General features: G+C 49.2%; 1 protein-coding gene and 1 long non-coding RNA gene across 8 annotated transcripts in view; one reads left to right on the forward strand and one right to left on the reverse strand.

Annotated features, from left to right (window-relative positions):
- The window catches only part of LOC129021473 (uncharacterized), a 46,112-nt gene extending 36,668 nt beyond the window's left edge, over positions 1 to 9,444 (forward strand). Inside the window, exon 4 of the long non-coding RNA XR_010125156.1 lies at positions 9,223 to 9,444. This is a non-coding gene — a long non-coding RNA (uncharacterized LOC129021473). The remainder of the gene's footprint in view (positions 1 to 9,222) is intronic.
- BCL2L1 (BCL2 like 1) overlaps positions 1 to 16,624 on the reverse strand; it is a 59,899-nt gene extending 43,275 nt beyond the window's left edge. The window contains exons 1-2 of one of the 7 annotated variants that reach the window (XM_054466885.2): positions 16,341 to 16,624; positions 14,260 to 14,953 (exon numbers count right to left, since the gene is read on the reverse strand). In XM_054466885.2, the coding sequence (XP_054322860.1) occupies positions 14,260 to 14,823 (564 nt within the window). In that variant the 5' untranslated portion in view covers positions 14,824 to 14,953; positions 16,341 to 16,624. Of the gene's footprint in view, positions 1 to 14,259; positions 14,954 to 15,021; positions 15,180 to 15,222; positions 16,233 to 16,340 lie in introns of those variants that run through there. The other 6 variants (XM_054466888.2, XM_054466884.2, XM_063659111.1 and 3 more) reach the window with 6 other exon arrangements.
- Positions 16,625 to 17,956: the final 1,332 nt, after the last annotated feature.

Genomic DNA, 17,956 nt, shown 5'->3' on the forward strand with positions numbered 1-17,956 from the left:
CTATTTTCATGCTCTCAAGAGTGTTTCAAGAAAAGCGCTGTAGGCTGGGCATGGTGGCTCACGCCTGTAATCCTAGCAGTTTGGGAGGCTGAGGCAGACAGATCACCTGAGGTCAGGAGTTCGAGACCAGCCTGATCAACACGGAGAAACCCCATCTCTACTAAAAAAACAAAATTAGCTGGGCGTGGTGGCGCATGCCTGTAATCCCAGCTACTCGGGAGGCTGAGGCAGGGGAATCACTTGAACCTGGGAGGCGAAGGTTGTGGTGAGCCGAGGTGGCACCATTGCACTCCAGCCTGGGCAACAAGAGCGAAACTCTATCTCAAAAAAAAAAAAAGAAAAAAAAGAAAAGCACTGTATATTGTCACCGCTTTTCCATACATGAGGAAACTAAGGCTGGGAAAGATTAAGTATTTGCCAAGGATAACTATTAAGCAAGTGAGACTCACCAACTCAACAATGGTTTGTCAAATTTCAAACCTGACTCTTAACAACGATGGAATTTCTCCCAAGGAGGCAAGGCAAACACCAGGAATACCAGGAGCAGCTGCTGCCTGAGAGAGTGGGGGGCCTCCAGCGCCCCCAGAAGAGTCTTCCTAACCCCTTTCCATCAGGTTTTAACATCACACTGAGATGGGGAGATAAGGAAAGAATGGTTAGGTGTGCTCAATCTATCCTTAGGGCAACAAGGGTCTGGCCGTCTTCGTTGACTCTCAAGGGAAGAAGTTTGTGACCTCCCATTTGTCACTCACCAACCCTCTAGAGAGAAACAGAAGGGGGCAAGGGCATGGGAGTATTTTCTCCCTGGGGTTGGGGGGGGCACACACAAGGGAAGAAGCAGCAGCCTTACTGGCTCTTTCCTCCCCTGGGCAAGAAATCTGTACATGTGATACGGTGTGTGATTTACATGGAACCCCCTTGGGGAAATGCCAAAGTACCTTTTGGACCCAAGAAGCCTCAGAGAGGAGAGACTGGCAAAGCCCTGAACTGCAAGCTAATCTGACAATTTCTAAGCATTGTAACTAGGTCATCAGGTTCCTGGAGAAGCCAGCTGTGGCTGGGGGATGGGGAGGAAAATTTTGCAGCCTACCAAGATCCCTACTTCCCTTTAGGCCCCACCCTCCCTGAAATCTGCACCTGCTCCCAAACTGACCCCTCCCCCCAGCTGAGCCCAGCTGTCAACGGCTCCCAATGCCCTGCCCCTGCCTTCCTTAGGCCAGAACCATGGGGGCCTCTTGGGCAGGAGGTACCTGATTGCCACCTGAGCTTTGCAGAGAAGGAGCTGTGGGGCAGGGAAGGATTGGCCTCTCCTGGAAGATATTTCTTGCTTCACCAGGGCAGCAAGAAAGTTAGGCCCCTTTGGACCTACCTAGGGTACCCTTCCTGGCATTGTCACTGCAGGTGGCAGGAGACAGGTGATGTTTACCCTGCTGAGGCCAGAGTTGCCAAAAGGCTTCAATCAATCCTTTGAATCTGCACCTGGCCCTGAGTCCCAAAATAACAACCAGGGCAGCTTACCTGATCTGCAGGTTGCAGGTGCCTCTGGCTTTTCTCTCCCTGCAGCTCTGCCTGCTGAGCCCTGGCTGGCAAGAGATTCTTTTTCTCAGGGGCTACTAGAGACCTAACTGCATCCCACAGGTGCTCTGGGCCTCTCTCCATTAGGCCCACCTCTACCATCAACCATCCCCATCCCTCTGTCCAGAGGCCTCTGTCATCAGCCACCTGGTTTCTTCCCTGACCAACTTTATTGCTGACACAGACCATCTTCGGCTCTAGCCAGTCTGCCTCCTCATTATCTCTCAAATGCTTCATACATACTCCACCCTCCAGTTCTGTCTGGGTGGTTCTTACCTGTCTGGCCTGCTCTTTTGTGTGTATATGCGTGTGTGTGTGTGTGTGCACGCGCGTCTAACTAGCCTGATCTTTTGTGTGTGTGTGTGGCAGAGTCTCCCTCTGTCGCCCAAGCTGGAGTGCAATGGCATGATTTCAGCTCACTGCAACCTCCACCTCCCGGCCTCAAGTGATTCTCCTGACTCAGCCTCCCAAGTAGCTGGGATTACAGGCGCCCGCCACCACGTCCTGCTAATTTTTGTATTTTTAGAAGAAACAAGCCGGGTGCGGTGGCTCATGCCTATAATCCCAGCGCTTTGGGAGGCCGAGGCAGGTGGATCACGAGGTCAGGAGATCGAGACCATCCTGGCTAACATGTTGAAACCCCGTCTCTACTAAAAATGCAAAAAAAATTAGCTGGGCGTGGTGGCGGGCACCTGTAGTCCCAGCTACCCGGGAGGCTGAGGCAGGAGAATGGCGTGAACCCGGGAGGCGGAGCTTGCAGTGAGCCGAGATCGTGCCACTGCACTCCAGCCTGGGCAACTGAGCAAGAGCAAGACTCCATCTCAAAAAAAAAAAAAAAAAAAGAAGAGACGAGGCTTTGTCATATTGGCCGGGCCAGCCTTGAACTCCTGATCTCAAGTGATCCACCTGCCTCAGTCTCCCAAAGTGCTGAGGTTACAGGTGTGAGCCACCACACCCAGCCACAGCCTGCTCTTGTTACATTCTTTTCATCTATTTAAACCCATCATGGTCCACATCTTCCTAAGACATAACAATGCCTAACATTGACTGAGTGTATCAGACACTGTGTGAAGTGGTCTACACAGTCACTTATTCGACAAATATTTGCTAAGTGCCTCCTATGTACCAAGCACTCTGCTAGATGCTGGGGATGAAAGACAAGATAAAGCCCCTGTACTCTGAGAGCTTATGTTTTACTACAGGAGACAGATGGTAAACATGTAAACATGGTGGCCTCTAGGGAGGTGTATCTGAGTTGATACCTGAATGATAAGAAGAAAGAGAGCCCTGATCAGATCTATAGGATGAGTGATACAGGCAGAGGAAAAACAGCAAGCCTATAAGGAAGAGATTACTATCATCTTCATCAAGAGATTAGTACTATCTCCATTTACAGACCAGGAAACTGAGGCCTCAGTGGGAATTGTACAAAGCTACGGTGCTGAGAAAGCTATGATTATTTAAGCTGTCAGTGACCTCTCTCCTTCCTAACCCTTTCCACTGTTGATGCAGAAGACAGTCTGGATTGGCAATGCAGTTGGCTAGGGAAAGGGTGCAGCTTGATGATATAGGCTGAGGGTGGAGGCCTCTGGGCCCAAAAATCAACTGGGTAGCTGATAGTGGAAGCTGGCCCATTTGGCGGAGGCCCAGGTCCCAGCAATGCAGTCAGGTGGGCTCAACTTCTTCCGCTTTTGGAGTTTACAAGTTTGGCACAGTTTGCCTCAAGCCATTCACCAAGTGTTTGGGGTCTATTCCTCCTGCTTCAAATGAGTTTGCTTCCTTAGGGGCAGAAACTTTTTTTGTAGCCTAACCTGTATCTAATAATAACAACCCTTCATGTTCATTGAGCAGGCCCTGGCCGAGTCCTTAACCAACCGCAGGCCCTGAGCCAGGTAGTCAGGGTAAAATAAGCCAGTCTGGGCTTGCAAGAAGCAATGACGCTTATAGGCTTTTGCATCAGACACATCTGAGTATAAGACCCAGCTCTGCCTCTTAGAAGATCTGTTACTGTGAACACATTAGGGAGCCTCTCTGAACCCTAGATTCTCCATCTTCACAGGAGAGCATTTGTGAGAACCAAGTAAGATGATTATATCGAGGGGATAAACACAGCACCTGGCACAGAGCAAGTAACTACTCAACACATAGTATCTATTATTATTACCAAAAAACACACTTACATTTCACTTTCTCATTCATGCCTCACTTACTCTGGTGGCTTGGCATTATTCTCTCAGGCTTATGGATGAGAATTTGAAGCTGATTTGCTTTGTGTTATGCCACCAGCAAGGAGTCAAGCTGTCTCAAATGTGAGGCCAGAGTTTTGTCTGTGTATGTGTTGAACGTGATTAATACATATCAACTATAACGAATCTTGCCTGGTGTGTCTGGCAGCTGAGGAGAAGGATGGAGATGGCACATGTAGACTGATTCAGATGGCGGAGGGACACCAGCAAGACCCAAGGTGTGGAGTATGGGAACAGACCATTGAGGGATGGGACTCAGTCCCAGTTACCACAATATCCGCAGTATCACTAGCATTTAGCACATTACAAAGCATTTGTCAATATTTGCTGATTTAACAAAAGAAATGAAACTCCAAGGACAGCTCCAAGCCACACATCCAGCTTTAGGAGAGGCAGACAGTATTGATAATACTGTGTTAAAAGCCGGAACATGAATCCTAAGTCTGATGCTGCCATTTACTGTGGGACAAGACCCCTTATCTTAGTTTCCCCTCTGGAAACAGGGCTGAACATACCCACCTCTCCTACTTCACTGGGAAATAACTTATAAAAGGAGTTTGGTAAATTGAAAGTATTATCATGCACATAAAAAGAATAATCATGACAATACAGACTACTAAGGCAGTAGAGTGTGAATCCCAGCTCTTCTTGGTACTAGCCTGTGAAGCTCTGGGCATATCACTTTTCCCTGAGCCTCAATTTTCTCAACCATAAAATGAAGGTAACAACACCTACTTTGAAAGATTTTTAAGGACTGGAGATGAAAAGGACAGGCTTCAGAGTAAGAGAGACCTGGTTTCAAATTCAGAGTAAGAGAGACCTGGTTTCAAATCCTGACTCTGCCTCTGGCTAACTATAAGCTCTCCCAAATCTCAGTGTCTATAATGATAAGGTTGTTGGGATAGTAACAGAGACGGTGTCACTAAAGGCTGTCACATAGTGAGCACTGGATTAATGCCAGCAGTCATCTAGACAATAGTGCACTAGACGAGGGAACACAGTAGAGTGTTTAAAAGGGGGAGGTTGGAAGCTACCCTCCCAGGCTTTGCCTCTTACAAACTGTGCTACTTTGCATAAGTTGCTTAACCTCTCTGTACCTCAGTTTCCTCATGTGTGAAGCAGGGATAAAAGAACCTACTTCAGAGTGCTGCTGTGAGAATGAAATCTATTAATACATGTAAAGCACTTTGAACAATGGCTGGCATAGAGTAAGCACTCAATAAGTGTTAGATACTATTAATAGTAATGTTAACAATAATATTAATCACCAACTGGAGCAAAAGGGAGGGAATGTTTATCCTGGGACATGGGTGTCCCATGAAATAATTACAGGGAAGTCTCAGCAGCTGTTTGTAGGCAAGTTTTTAGCCTCGGAGACTCTATGGAAAGGACACGAGGCTGGGGGCTCCTGAGCAAATATCCCAGTCCCACTGACCAGGAGGCCAATCTCTAGGGAAGCGAGTCAGGCTCCTTGGAAGGGACACTGTGTTCCTATCCCTGCCTGACTTGGGGGAACAAAGGCACGTGTGTATGTGTGTGTGGCCAGGGAGGAGGGAGGGGAATGTTTCCCTTTCAAGAGAGGAACAAAGGATCTGAGGCATAGTTGAGTGCGTTCCAATCCCCTCCCAGGCCAGCTCCCATTCCTCAGATGATTGTCCAACAAAGTTTTCAACCTTCTAGCTTCCTCCTCAAAGGTGACTGGGGGAGGGGAAGGCAGGCTCTGTTTCACTCCACCCTCTATCATCAATTTCCAAGAGGCAGGATTTATATTTACCAAATCTCAAGTTATCTCTTAAGAATCCCATCCTATGCAGGGGTGGGGTGGAAACTCCTAGGGGAACTCAGGGTTAATGGATGACACAGGGCACCGCAAGCAACAGGTTTAATGCACCTCCAGGGGAAGTCCAGGACCGAAACTGCTAATGGATGATGGAGCCAAGGAGAGAACCCAGGAATTCTAACTGACCTCCCTCACAGCCTAGCCTAGGGTAGGGGGTAATGGCCTGGCAGAACCAGGTAGAAAGGCATTTTCTAAATCTTGAAGGGATGATCACAGCTGGAGGGAGCAGCCAGGTGAAGGAGGAAAGGGTAGGGAGCAAAGAAAGTAATGGACAAGAGGAAAGGTAGGGACACGTCCAAAAAAAGTAGTTTTCGGGGGGCGGACCTCTAGGGACATTGCTTTCCAGTTTCCACACTCTTGCCGGCAGGGCTGGGACAGGAAGCAGTCCATGGAAGTCATCGCAATGGCATTTCCTGAAGAGCTGGAGAAAAACCTCCAGTTCCGAGGGGAGCACTGGAGGCTGCCCAAAAAGCTGTGTGGCTCAGAATTCGCTGTAAGGCTCAAGCTTGGCCCAAGAGTCTCATCAGGGATGAAACCAAATAGCAGACGGTCCCAAAGGCAGTTTCTTTATACAAAAACACAATTTCAAAAATCAATATGTAAAAAAAGAGAAGCCAGATGATGTGAGTGAAGAGCCCTAGGATGATATGAAAGCCTTAAGGAATGAATTAATTCACCCAATCTTCAGAAAAAGGTGGCATTATTATAGCCATTTACAAGTTAAAAGACTTGCCCAAGGTCACACAGCAAGCTAGTAGTCAAGTTCCAGTTTGAAAGTCCAAAAACTGCCTCTTCCTCCTGATGTAACCTTGGGCAAGTCAATTCATCTTTCTCACCTGATTTCTCTCCTTTGAAACGGAGATGTCATCCTTCCTGCTCACCTCTCTGGGTGGTTATAAGGATCAAAAAGGCAAGGTGGATCTGAAAGTGCTTTGGAAGCTGTAAGGTGTTACATAAATATAGGGTACCACTATTGTGGGCTCAGTGATAAACTAGCCTGCTTGACACTGGGTTTAGTTAAGGTGCTGACATATCTGTCAGCAGGAGAGAACTATTTTAAAATATAACTAATGTGAAATATGCCATAATGGTGGAATCCGCCACAAGGCCTAAGGATAGAGAGAACCAGCATTCCTTTATTGCCTACTTCAAACCCTCCATCTTGCATAAAGGGAAACTGGGGACTGGGGGTGAACTGACTTTGCCAAGGTGAGACTGAGAGTAGAACTGGGATTCCAACTCCAAGACCAGTGCTTACACCACCATCGCACACAAACACTGTGGAGCTCCCACTACAACAGAAATGCTGCAAGGGCCTGCTCTGAGATGTGCCGATGGGTCACTATGGTATTTAGAAAAAGGAGAGTGGATGCTCAAGATTCCGTGAATGGGTCTCTGACATGCGTTCTGTGGAAAGATAATAAGAATAATGATACCAACATGGCTCCAGGCTTTATGCATCTCAGGTATACCTCACTGTGTCTTTACCATCACCCCCTGTGAGGCAGGTATTATTATTTGTCCCAAGATTCAGAGAGGTAAAAGGAGCTTGCATAGGTAGACACGGATGAGTTGGGAACTGAACTCAGACATATTTCATTTACTCAGACAGAAATACTGTTGGAGTGGAAGAGGACCATTCATCAGGATATCACATTTGGAGAGAACTATTCCCAAAGAACATCTATCTTACTTAACTTTGATTCTAGGACCTCTAAGTAGTTGAAAAATATGGTTTCCAGGATGGCTGGACCCAACAATATACCATGTGCAAGGCTGGTCTTATTCTCCAGTCCCCCTCTCACTACACCTCCACCTCTAGGTCCAAGCCACCATTCTTTTTCACCTGGCAATTGCCCCAGCCTCTTTACTGGGCTCCCTGTTGTCACCCTTAAGAATACAGACCAGGCCGGGCGCGGTGGCTCACGCCTGTAATTCCAGCACTTTAGGAGGCTGAGGCGGGTGGATCACGAGGTCAGGAGATCGAGACCATCCTGACTAACACGCTGAAACTCCATCTACTAAAAATACAAAAAATTAGCCGGGTGTGGTGGCGGGCGCCTGTAGTCCCAGCTACTTGGGAGGCTGAGGCAGGAGAATGGCATGAACCCGAACCCAGGAGGTAGAGCTTGCAGTGAGCAGAGATCGTGCCACTGCACTCCAGCCTGGGCGACACAGCAAGACTCTGTCTCAAAAAAAAAAAAAAAAAAAAAAGGAATACAGACCATTCCACCAAAGCCAAATCCTCATCATGGTCTGTAATGCTCTATGCGATCTGGCCCCCACCTACTTCTCTATCCTCCTCCTCAACCATTCCCTCCCCACCTTCTACCCTTTTCCCCTTTGCTGTTTCTTCTCCAGCCACATTGACCTTCTTGCTCATCCTTGAAAATGTCAAGCATGCTCCCTCCTGAGTCCATTCTCTCTGCTTTAAACACCCTTTGCTGTAGGGTAACTACATCATCCACCGCCTTACCTCATTCAGCTCTTGGCTCAAATAAATTTAGGTAATACTTTTGTTGGGACTCAGGACATACCATCCCAAAATACGACTGTAGGAAAACAGAATATGCCACCCCAAAAATATACTTCTTTGGCATATTTTGAGCCGGTTATTCTGAGAAACTGCAGACATAAGAGTAGCTCTGAAAAGCTGTCCTTTTGTAAAAGAAACTCACATCTAAAAAGGAAATCTACACTAGTAAAGGTATCTGTATTAGGAAGAGGGCTGCTCCAGACAAATTTTATTACCAGAGAGACTTTTTATTTTTATTTTTTGAGACAGGGTCTTGCTCTGTCACCCAGGTTGGAGTGCAGTGGAGTGATCTCGGCTTACTGCAACCTCCGCCTCCCAGGCTCAAGTGATCCTCCCACCTCAGTACACCCCCTCAACAGTAGCTGGGACCACAGACACACGCCACCACCAATTCTTTCCCTCACCCTGCCATAACTTGGGTTGCTGCCACTCAAGCCCCTAACAGAAGTCCCAAGCCCCATATTCTTTTCTGTAGCTCAGGATGCTATATAAGCTTCAATTATCTGACCCTTCTTTGAGCCTCATATTTTGTAGGACTCCTGTGTACACCTATGTAATTAATTCTTTTTCCTCCAGTTAATCTGTCTATATCAATTTAATTCTCAGCCCAGGCAAAGGACCTAGAAGGGTAGAGGAAAGCCATTTTTTTCTCCCTTACACCTTCTTTGATCACTCTTTTAAAACTGCAGCCCCACCCTCCCTTGCTAGACATGCCCTATGCCCCAACCTGCTTTATTTTCTTCATAGCATGTACAATCATCTGATATAAACATGTAATTATATATTTACTGCCTGTCACTCCTCATTGGAATGTGAGCTCCATGAGGACAGAGACTTAGTTTTGCTTACTTTTGTTTACTGCCATACTCCCAGTATCTAAGACTGCCTGGTACACAGTAGGAGCTCAATAAACATTGTTTGACTCAATGAATGAATTATTAGGTAAATAGCCACTCCCATTATTGTTATTCTGGCTTGACAAGGGTCTGTTTCTTCAGAAATTTAGTGGGTTTCTCTTTCATTAGGTATCTGCTATGCCCAAGGCCTCTGCTCAGTACTGAGGAAACAAGCATGGACAAGATGTGGCCTCCACCCTGAGGAGCTCCTAAATCTAGGAGAGTAAATCTGTTAGAAATGTCTTCTCCGCACATAATTTAAGCTCTACCAACTGTTAACTTCTTTTCATTTATCCAAGTTTTGCCAGGTACCATACCAATAAAAAAAGACTCAGTCCCTCTTCCTTCAGATATCTGAAGCTGGTGATATTCTCCTGGGTCTTCTCTTCCCCAGGCTAAACAAAAAGACCCAGTGGGATTGTCTGACTCAGGTCTGCCAACTGGGAACAAGGAAGACAGACTGTCGGATAGAGGGGCAGAAGAGAAGAGGATCCAGGAGTAGAGTGACTCCTTCAAAGAAAAAACAGGGAGTCCTTAGGGAGGACTCTGTGGAATTAGGTTGGAGGTTGGGTGGGGACAGGGCCTCTGCTTAATTAAGGCAGTAGGAGATTATACTTCGTAGAAAAGCAGTACACTGGGAATTACCCCTATGTCTATCCACATTAAACTCAGGCAAAACCACAGTTGCTTAAAGAAAGCCCCATGATGGAAGGCTGAGGGCACTGGCAAAACCAGGGAGGTTGGACACAGAGGAGGACGCTCAAGCCCACTGGCCTCACGACAGATATCTGCTGAGGGAAGGGACAGAGATAACAACTGCTGCTTCATGCAGCCCAAACAAATCTGGGGACACCCATACAAAAGTCAAGAAAACCCTCCAGGTTCCATTGGAGCCCCCTGAAAAAATACCCGGGTAATTTTCGACAGAAGCTAAACGGCTCCGTGGGGCTACTGGGGAAATTATTCCTAGGAAGTCTGGAAAACCCTGTGATGGTAACAGAATTTTAAGAGCAACCTCAAATGTACACTCAGAAGAAGTAGGTGTTTCAAGGGGGAGCCCCTGAGACACTTCTACTTAATTTTGGGACCCGAATGAGATTACTAAAAATTTCCACATTTGGGGTTTCTAATGGGTTTCCCCAAGAAAACTGCAGAACTGCCACTATCTGCAAAGGGAGCCGAGGTGCTTCAACTAAGCATACATCCATCTGAAGAAGCCAGATTAGGCAATAAGAGATCTACAGAAACTCAGACCACTGAGCCATACAGCTTAAGAAAGGCCAAGTTATGTTTTCTCCCCCAACACACTGTTCATTGCTCCCAACAATTATGTTTCTATCAGGCTAAAGGATTTCTTCAGGGACAGCAATCCCAAAGTGGCCAGGCCCACCTGGGTCCCTTCCCACATTCCCATTGGAAAGCACCAGAAACACTTGTGTCCCTTCCGGGAAGGTCATGTATACAACATTCCAGGTGAGTATCACAGGGACTTTGTTTCTTAAGGAGAAACTCTAGGGGGAAAAGTCAGTTCTCTGAGGGAAGCTGCCCACTCATTAAAGGGTTTCCACCCTACAATTATGGCAGGAGAAGAGCTTTTGTGCTAGATCCTTTACTCGAGTCAAGCTATGGCAGCTGGCTATCATTATTCCATTTTACAGGCGGGAGAGACAGATGGACAAGACAGCCGAACAGGTTCAGCATTTCATCAGGTGACTCCAGGCAGGCAGTAATCTGGCTAAGGGTCTACACTTTCAATCCTTGAAGCATCACTCCACCACTAAGTAGAGATACCTGGGGCAGGCCACCTTCTCCCCACACGCACACCGCTGTCATCTATTGGCAGGGCCTGAGAGGGTTTTAACAATGAAAAAATTGGCCGGAGCCAGGCACGGTGGTTCATGCCTGTAATCCCAGCACTTTGGGAGGCTGAGGCAGGCGGATCACCTGAGGTTGGGAGTTTGAGACCAGCTCGACCAACATGGAAAAACCCCGTCTCTACTAAAAATACAAAATTAGCCAGGTGTGGTGGCGCATGCCTGTAATCCCAGCTACTCGGGAGGCTGAGGCAGGAGAATCGCTTGAACCCGGGAGGCAGAGGCTGCAGAGAGCTGAGATCGTGCCACTGCACTCCAGCCTAGGCAACAAGAGCAAGACTCCGTCTCAAAAAAAAAAAAAAAAAACAAAAAAAGAAAAGAAAAAATTAGTAAGCTCACTCTGGGCAAAACCCTGATGCCCACTTGAAACCTGCCATATCTGAGTTTTACCAGTGCCAGAATCTGAGGCTACCAACACGCCTCTGGGAACCCGCTACTGCCAACTATCCTTCCCACAGCTACCTGAACAAAGCCAGTTATCAGTCCAGAGTGAGCACCTTCACAGGCATGGTTTGCTTGGCCCAACAGCATCTCTGGCTTTCTGGGCCAGCATGTCTGGGTCACTTTATTACTCCCTGGGCAGCTTGATAGGATGAAAAGTGTTGGCTTTAGAGTTATGCCAACCTTAGTGTAAATTCTCATTCAGACACTTAACTGGCTGAGGGATACCTGGGTCAGTCACTTAGCCACAAAGCTTCACGTGTAAACTGGGAATAAACTCACCTTCCTTGGAAGGTTACTGTAGAATATATGAAACAGCATGCCATTTCCATGAAGGAAGGTACCATGTGTGGCTTATGGCCAGCACCTAGTACACTGCTAGCTTCACAGTAGATGCTCAAGAAACATTGGTTGCATAAGTAGGGGACCTAACACAGTGCCTAGTACTTAACAGGTACTCAATAAAGACTAATTTTCTTCCCTTTTCCTGTAGGGATGCTAAATTTAGAACAAGCCCTGAGTAGAATAGCCCATAACTCCTACCCTCAAGGATCTCCCAGCCGCAGTCTCCAGGATAATTACCCAATGCCACCACAGTAGCCAGTTGGTGCAGCTTGGAACAGGATAATACCTGAGAGGAAGGGGGCGGGTACCTTCTACCCAGGCTCAAAGGATCCTGAGTCAAATGTTCTTTACTCCCTGGCCTCAGGGAGAGAATGCGTGCTCAGAAATGCTTCTGATATAACTGGCTCTTCCACACACATCCCCTCTGTTCACCAAGAGGAAGTGACATGTGGTATGTTGTCCAACGGGCTCTGATAATTCTTAAGCAAAGAGATGGAAGATGGAATTTCAACTCAATAGAGATCTAATAAACTTACCCAGAGCTGCTGTGTCTAAGACCTCTTTCATATGCACCACTGGGCAGCTGGCAATTCTCTGGTAGGGGTAGCCTTCTGCAGAGGCTGGCTAGCAGACCAGGCACCTCTCCCAGACTGCCTTTTGTTTATAGCTGGCAACGACCCACCTGGTATTAGGACCACTGGCCAAAGACAATAGTCAGGCAAAGTGGGCAAGCAGCCTCAATCCCTACTTGGAGATGCCTCAGAGGGTGTGTCTGCAGTACTGGAATCCTGTCCCTCCTGTAATCAGCTGAACAAATATTTGCCCCAAAAGAGAATCAAAGCAGGAGGGAACAGGAGAGGTCACTGCACAAACCAACAGGAACTATTTAATCATTTATCCCCCCAGAGAGTTCATTTACAGAATGGCTTTCAAGTCTAGTCAGCCTTAGCTCAAGAGAACCCACCACCTTTACCTCCCCTGACCCCACCCCAGTTATCTGACCTCTATTGACTTGACCTCCTTGCCTTTTACCAGAGCTGGCACAGAAGAGTTGAAGTTGCAAAGAAATGCAAAATGAGAGAGGGGGTGGGGTTCCAGGGCAAACTCAGGAGGTCTCTTGCTCAGTGGTAAAGTGAAGTGCCTGCCACGCCCTAGGCCCAGCCTATAGACAGTTGCATTCTTGACATTCCTGAGTCCATGGTGCATGTCCCCTTCCACCTCAGCTCCTTCAATGGATGACTTATTTTCCACAGCTTGTTGCTTTTCTGCATATTCTGAGGGGATAGAATACCTCTCATAAACCCTGTACCTCCGCTAGGTAGGGAGATAAGCAAGAAAACAGGACTGAGTTCACTGAAGAGCAAAACTTGCCCACAGTGACCGCTGGTGAAGAAGCTTTCACCACCATCTCATCCTGGCTCAGTGACGGGCAGGAGAACTCTCCCTCCCTGGAAAGGGAATTTGCTAGTGTCAGTCACTGTGCTCACATTATCTCCAAGATTTACAATACTCTGTAAGGCAAGGAGAGCTTGCCACATTTTTTAGTGAAAGAAACTAAGCCTCAAGAAAGTAACCCAGCCTGTCCAAGGTCACACAGCTAGTTACATGACAGAACTGGAACTTATACCTGCATGTGAAGTCTGTTACTAAATCTCAATGTCCCACAGAGCCCCAAAGACTGGGTTCTTGCTTTGCCAGCAAACAGTGCTTGAAGAGGCCCCTGGGCTCTGGCCGGAAAGTAACAGGCAGAGCAGCTGGAGCTCCCCAACCGACCCCAGGCAATGAGGTGCAAAGTCCCCGGGCTTAATGTGTGACACAGCAAGTGCTCCATAAACAAGGCAACCATGCAGAAAGTCGCACACTTTGGGGGAAATGAACTTAGGGGGCGCAGTGCAAACACAATCTGCACAGCCTACACTGCCCCAAAATCTGACAATTCTCAGCCATTCAACCCAGTGGGAACTCCTGCCTGTGGCCATGCCCTAGTCTGAGAGGAGAGTGCCATACACGCAAACTTTGAAATAAAGGGAACTTGATTTGGGGGAGAGAAGCCCAGGATAGGACTGAGACCCCTTGGGGGGAACAGATGGAGAGGTCTGTGGGTCATTGATGCTCATCATCTTCTCCAGGCATTATACTCATCACCCCTTTGTGCGTGAACCATTGTATAAGGTAAGGTAAACACCGAACTAACTTCCTACCCTCACAGGTTTGGGACTTAATGAACACAGAGGCTACAGTTTTCTTTGCTGAGAAACTGGAACACAAGTATGGAATAGTGGAGTCATGGGGATGACCAGGGTGAAAGATGCCTGATCTCTGAAGCACAGGGTCATTTGTATTTCCAAGGAGTTAACCTCTTGTGGTGAAATGAGGCCAGTCAGGTTTCCTCAACTACCAACGTCTCCAACAATCACCCAACACAACAGAGATACAGAAGAAGGGCTGTTGGGGATCTCTGACCAGAGGCCAAAGAAAAGGGACACACAAGGGGCTTGGTTCTTACCCAGCCGCCGTTCTCCTGGATCCAAGGCTCTAGGTGGTCATTCAGGTAAGTGGCCATCCAAGCTGCAATCCGACTCACCAATACCTGCATCTCCTTGTCTACGCTTTCCACGCACAGTGCCCCGCCGAAGGAGAAAAAGGCCACAATGCGACCCCAGTTTACCCCATCCCGGAAGAGTTCATTCACTACCTGTTCAAAGCTCTGATATGCTGTCCCTGGGGTGATGTGGAGCTGGGATGTCAGGTCACTGAATGCCCGCCGGTACCGCAGTTCAAACTCGTCGCCTGCCTCCCTCAGCGCTTGCTTTACTGCTGCCATGGGGATCACCTCCCGGGCATCCAAACTGCTGCTGTGGCCAGTGGCTCCATTCACCGCGGGGCTGTCCGCCAGGTGCCAGGATGGGTTGCCATTGATGGCACTGGGGGTCTCCATCTCCGATTCAGTCCCTTCTGGGGCCTCAGTCCTGTTCTCTTCCACATCACTAAACTGACTCCAGCTGTATCCTTTCTGGGAAAGCTTGTAGGAGAGAAAGTCAACCACCAGCTCCCGGTTGCTCTGAGACATTTTTATAATAGGGATGGGCTCAACCAGTCCATTGTCCAAAACACCTGCTCACTCACTGAGTCTCGTCTCTGGTTAGTGATTCTCTTCTAAGATCCAAAGCCAAGATAAGATTCTGAAGGGAGAGAAAGAGCTTCAGGAAAAAAAAATAATTAATATGCATGCCATTTACCCTAAACATCCCATTCCCCCTCCAGGTACCAGAACTGGTTTCTTTGTGGGTCTTACGAAGGTCTGGGTTTAGGTTCCAAGATACTTCAATTAAGTCAAATCGAAAGCATCAGTGGACTCTGAATCGCCCACCAGCCTTTTCTACCCGCGTCTTCTCCGAAATGCCTTCCTCGGAAAGTCACCCCCTGGGCAGTCCCCCCCGCCCCACTCCCGCTCCCCCGCACCACCTACATTCAAATCCGCCTTAGGCAAAGGCAGGCAGGTGCAGCCCCCGGAAGATCTTTTGTATCACAGGTCTGGAGAAGAGGTGGCTGCGGGGATGCCGGTAACTCAGCCGGCCTCGCGGCGGCTGGCAAAAAAACCAGCTCTGGCCGGAGGGATCATGCGACCCGGGAGGCTGGGAGCCCAGAAGGCGACACAGGAATTGCGAAGCTCAGGAACCAGCCCCCTCGCTTGCTTCCTCCTCCATCGCCCGGATCGAGGGCGGCCGCTCCGCAGCCGCGGCCTCCTGCCACCCGGGAGCCCAGCCCCCTCGCTCTTGCACGCCCCTTGGCTCTCCGCCTCCTACTGGGAGCCAGGAGTACTCTCTTGGAGGTGGCTGGTATGGATTTAGTTGGTTTTCTATTTTTCTTTTTTCTATTTAAGCACCAGCCCAGGGTGAGATGGAGGCTTCCGAAACCCTGAAGGGACTTCTCAATGGGGTTCAGGGTTTCGGTGAGGGACGCAGGGAGGGGGAAACTGCCTCGGATCTGCAATCTGACTTTGGGAAGGCCACCCCCAGGCCTGTCTGGGAGGTTGAAGGCCGGAGACCCCCCACAAATGCCGCTGGTTTGCTCTGAATTCCCCAAAGGCCCAGAACGTGGCGGTGGGGGATTGCCGGGTCCTCCATTCCCCGCCCGGACACAATGGCCGCCGGCGCCCTGCACAAAGACTGGGTGAGGGTGAGGCGCGGGGCCTCTCCTCAGGTCAGGAAGAGGGGTCGAGGCCTGCTCGACGGCCCCACAGCTGAGACCACGTTTTCCTGGGGACAGGCCCAAAGTGGCTTCCTGGCGCCCCCAGGAGGGCTCCGGGGCGGGGGGCTGCACCTCTCCGGAGCCCAGGGTGGGCCGGCTGCGGCCTCGCGGCTTCTCGCGCTCACTAGGCCGGGTACCCGCCGAGCCACCGCCCCGTTGCTAGGCAACCGCCCTCCCCCGGGGGCGCCCCCTAGACCTTTCTGAGAGGTGGGGCCTCGCCCCCGGCGGTCCGCCCCAGCGCAGCCAATCAGCGAGCCCAGCCGGCACGGAAGCGGGACGGCGAAGGCTCCTATTGGACGCAGCGGCTGTCACGCACAGGGGAGGCGGTGCTCTCACCTGCGAGCCCCGCGAGCCGTGGGGGGCCACATCCCCCTTCGTCGGCCCGGTAGCTTCCAGACGCAAGAGCTCTTCGCGGCCGAGTTCCGCGCCGCGGACCCGGGCCGGCCTACCTGGCTGCCGGCCTACCTGGCTGCCGGCCTACCTGGCTGACTGCTCGCGCCGTCTCTCCCGAACAAGCCGGCCTCAGTTTCCCCTGAAGAGACAGGGGAACTTGCAAGCTCAGTCACTTCCGGTGCCGCGGCAACGCGCGCGAGCCCGAGACGCAAAGGGAGTGCGCGCCTTGAGTGACTGGCATCAGGACCGGGGAGAGATCGCCCCCTCGCGGTAGATCTGGGGAGTCGGGAGGCGCAAAAAATCAACATTTATAATCACATTTCCATTTATTCATTCATTCAGTCAGTCAGTCAGTCACTCATTAGTCAATCAGCCTATTTCATCCGTCCGTCAGTTTATATATAGAGGAAGCATCGCCTTGTGGTTAAGCACTTTGTCTGGATTCTAACTCTGCTAGTTAGGCAAGTTTTTCAACTGCTGTGTGCTTCAATGTCCTCAATTGTAAAATGGGTGATAGTATCAACCTCTCTCATTGAGCTATCGTGATGATTAAAAGAGTTATTAATTGTAAACTCCATAGGACAGGCCGGGCGCGGTGGTTCACGCCCGTAATCCCAGCACTTTGGGAGGCCGAGGCGGGCGGATCACCTGAGGTTAGGAGTTCAAGACCAGCCTGGCCGACGTGGTGAAACCCCGTCTCTACTAAAAATACAAAAAATTAGCTGGGCGTGGTGGCGCATGCTTGTAATCCCAGCTACTCGGGAAGCTGAGGCAGGAGAATCGCTTACAGGAGAATCATTTACAGGCGTGAGCCACCGTGCCCGGCCAATTTCCTTACACCCTGAACCACACGGTGTGTTATCAAATGCTTTATCCTTGACAATTAGATGGGTAAAAACCGAAGGCACTTTCATATTTCTTTTTTTATTATGAATGAAGTTCAGCAATTTGTCATATTTTTTAGTCTTTCTTTGGAGGGTGGATCTTGTATTGGTGAATTCTCTTCATATTGTTTACCCCCTTTTCAGGTGATCTTTCTGTTGAACTCTTTCCTCATTTTTTTTTTTTTGTTATTGTTGTTTGTTTGAGACGGAGTCTTGCTCTGTTGCACAGGCTGGAGTGCAGTGGTGCTATCTTGGCTCACTGTAAACTCTGCCCGCCAGGTTCAAGTGATTGTCCTGCCTCAGCCTCCCTAGTATCGGGGACTACAGGTGCACACCACCACACCCGGCTAATTTTTGTATTTTTAGTAGAGACAAGGTTTCACCATTTTGGCCAGGCTGGTCTCAAACTGCTGACCTCAGGCGATCCGCCTGCCTCAACCTCCCAAAGTGCTGGAATTACAGACATGAGCCACCATGCCCGGCCTTTTTTTTTTTCTTTTTTTTGAGATAGGGTATGTCACCCAGCCTGCAGTGCAATGGTGTGATCTCAGCTCACAGCAGCCTCGACCTCCCCATCCCAGGTGATCCTCCCACCTCAGCCTCCCCAATAGTTGTGAATACAGGCTCCTACCTCCACGCCCAGCTAATTTTTGTATTTTTTGTAGAGAATGGAGT

This window comes from Pongo pygmaeus, chromosome 21, assembly GCF_028885625.2.
Source record: "Pongo pygmaeus isolate AG05252 chromosome 21, NHGRI_mPonPyg2-v2.0_pri, whole genome shotgun sequence".
In the NCBI taxonomy this organism is placed as follows: domain Eukaryota; kingdom Metazoa; phylum Chordata; class Mammalia; order Primates; family Hominidae; genus Pongo; species Pongo pygmaeus.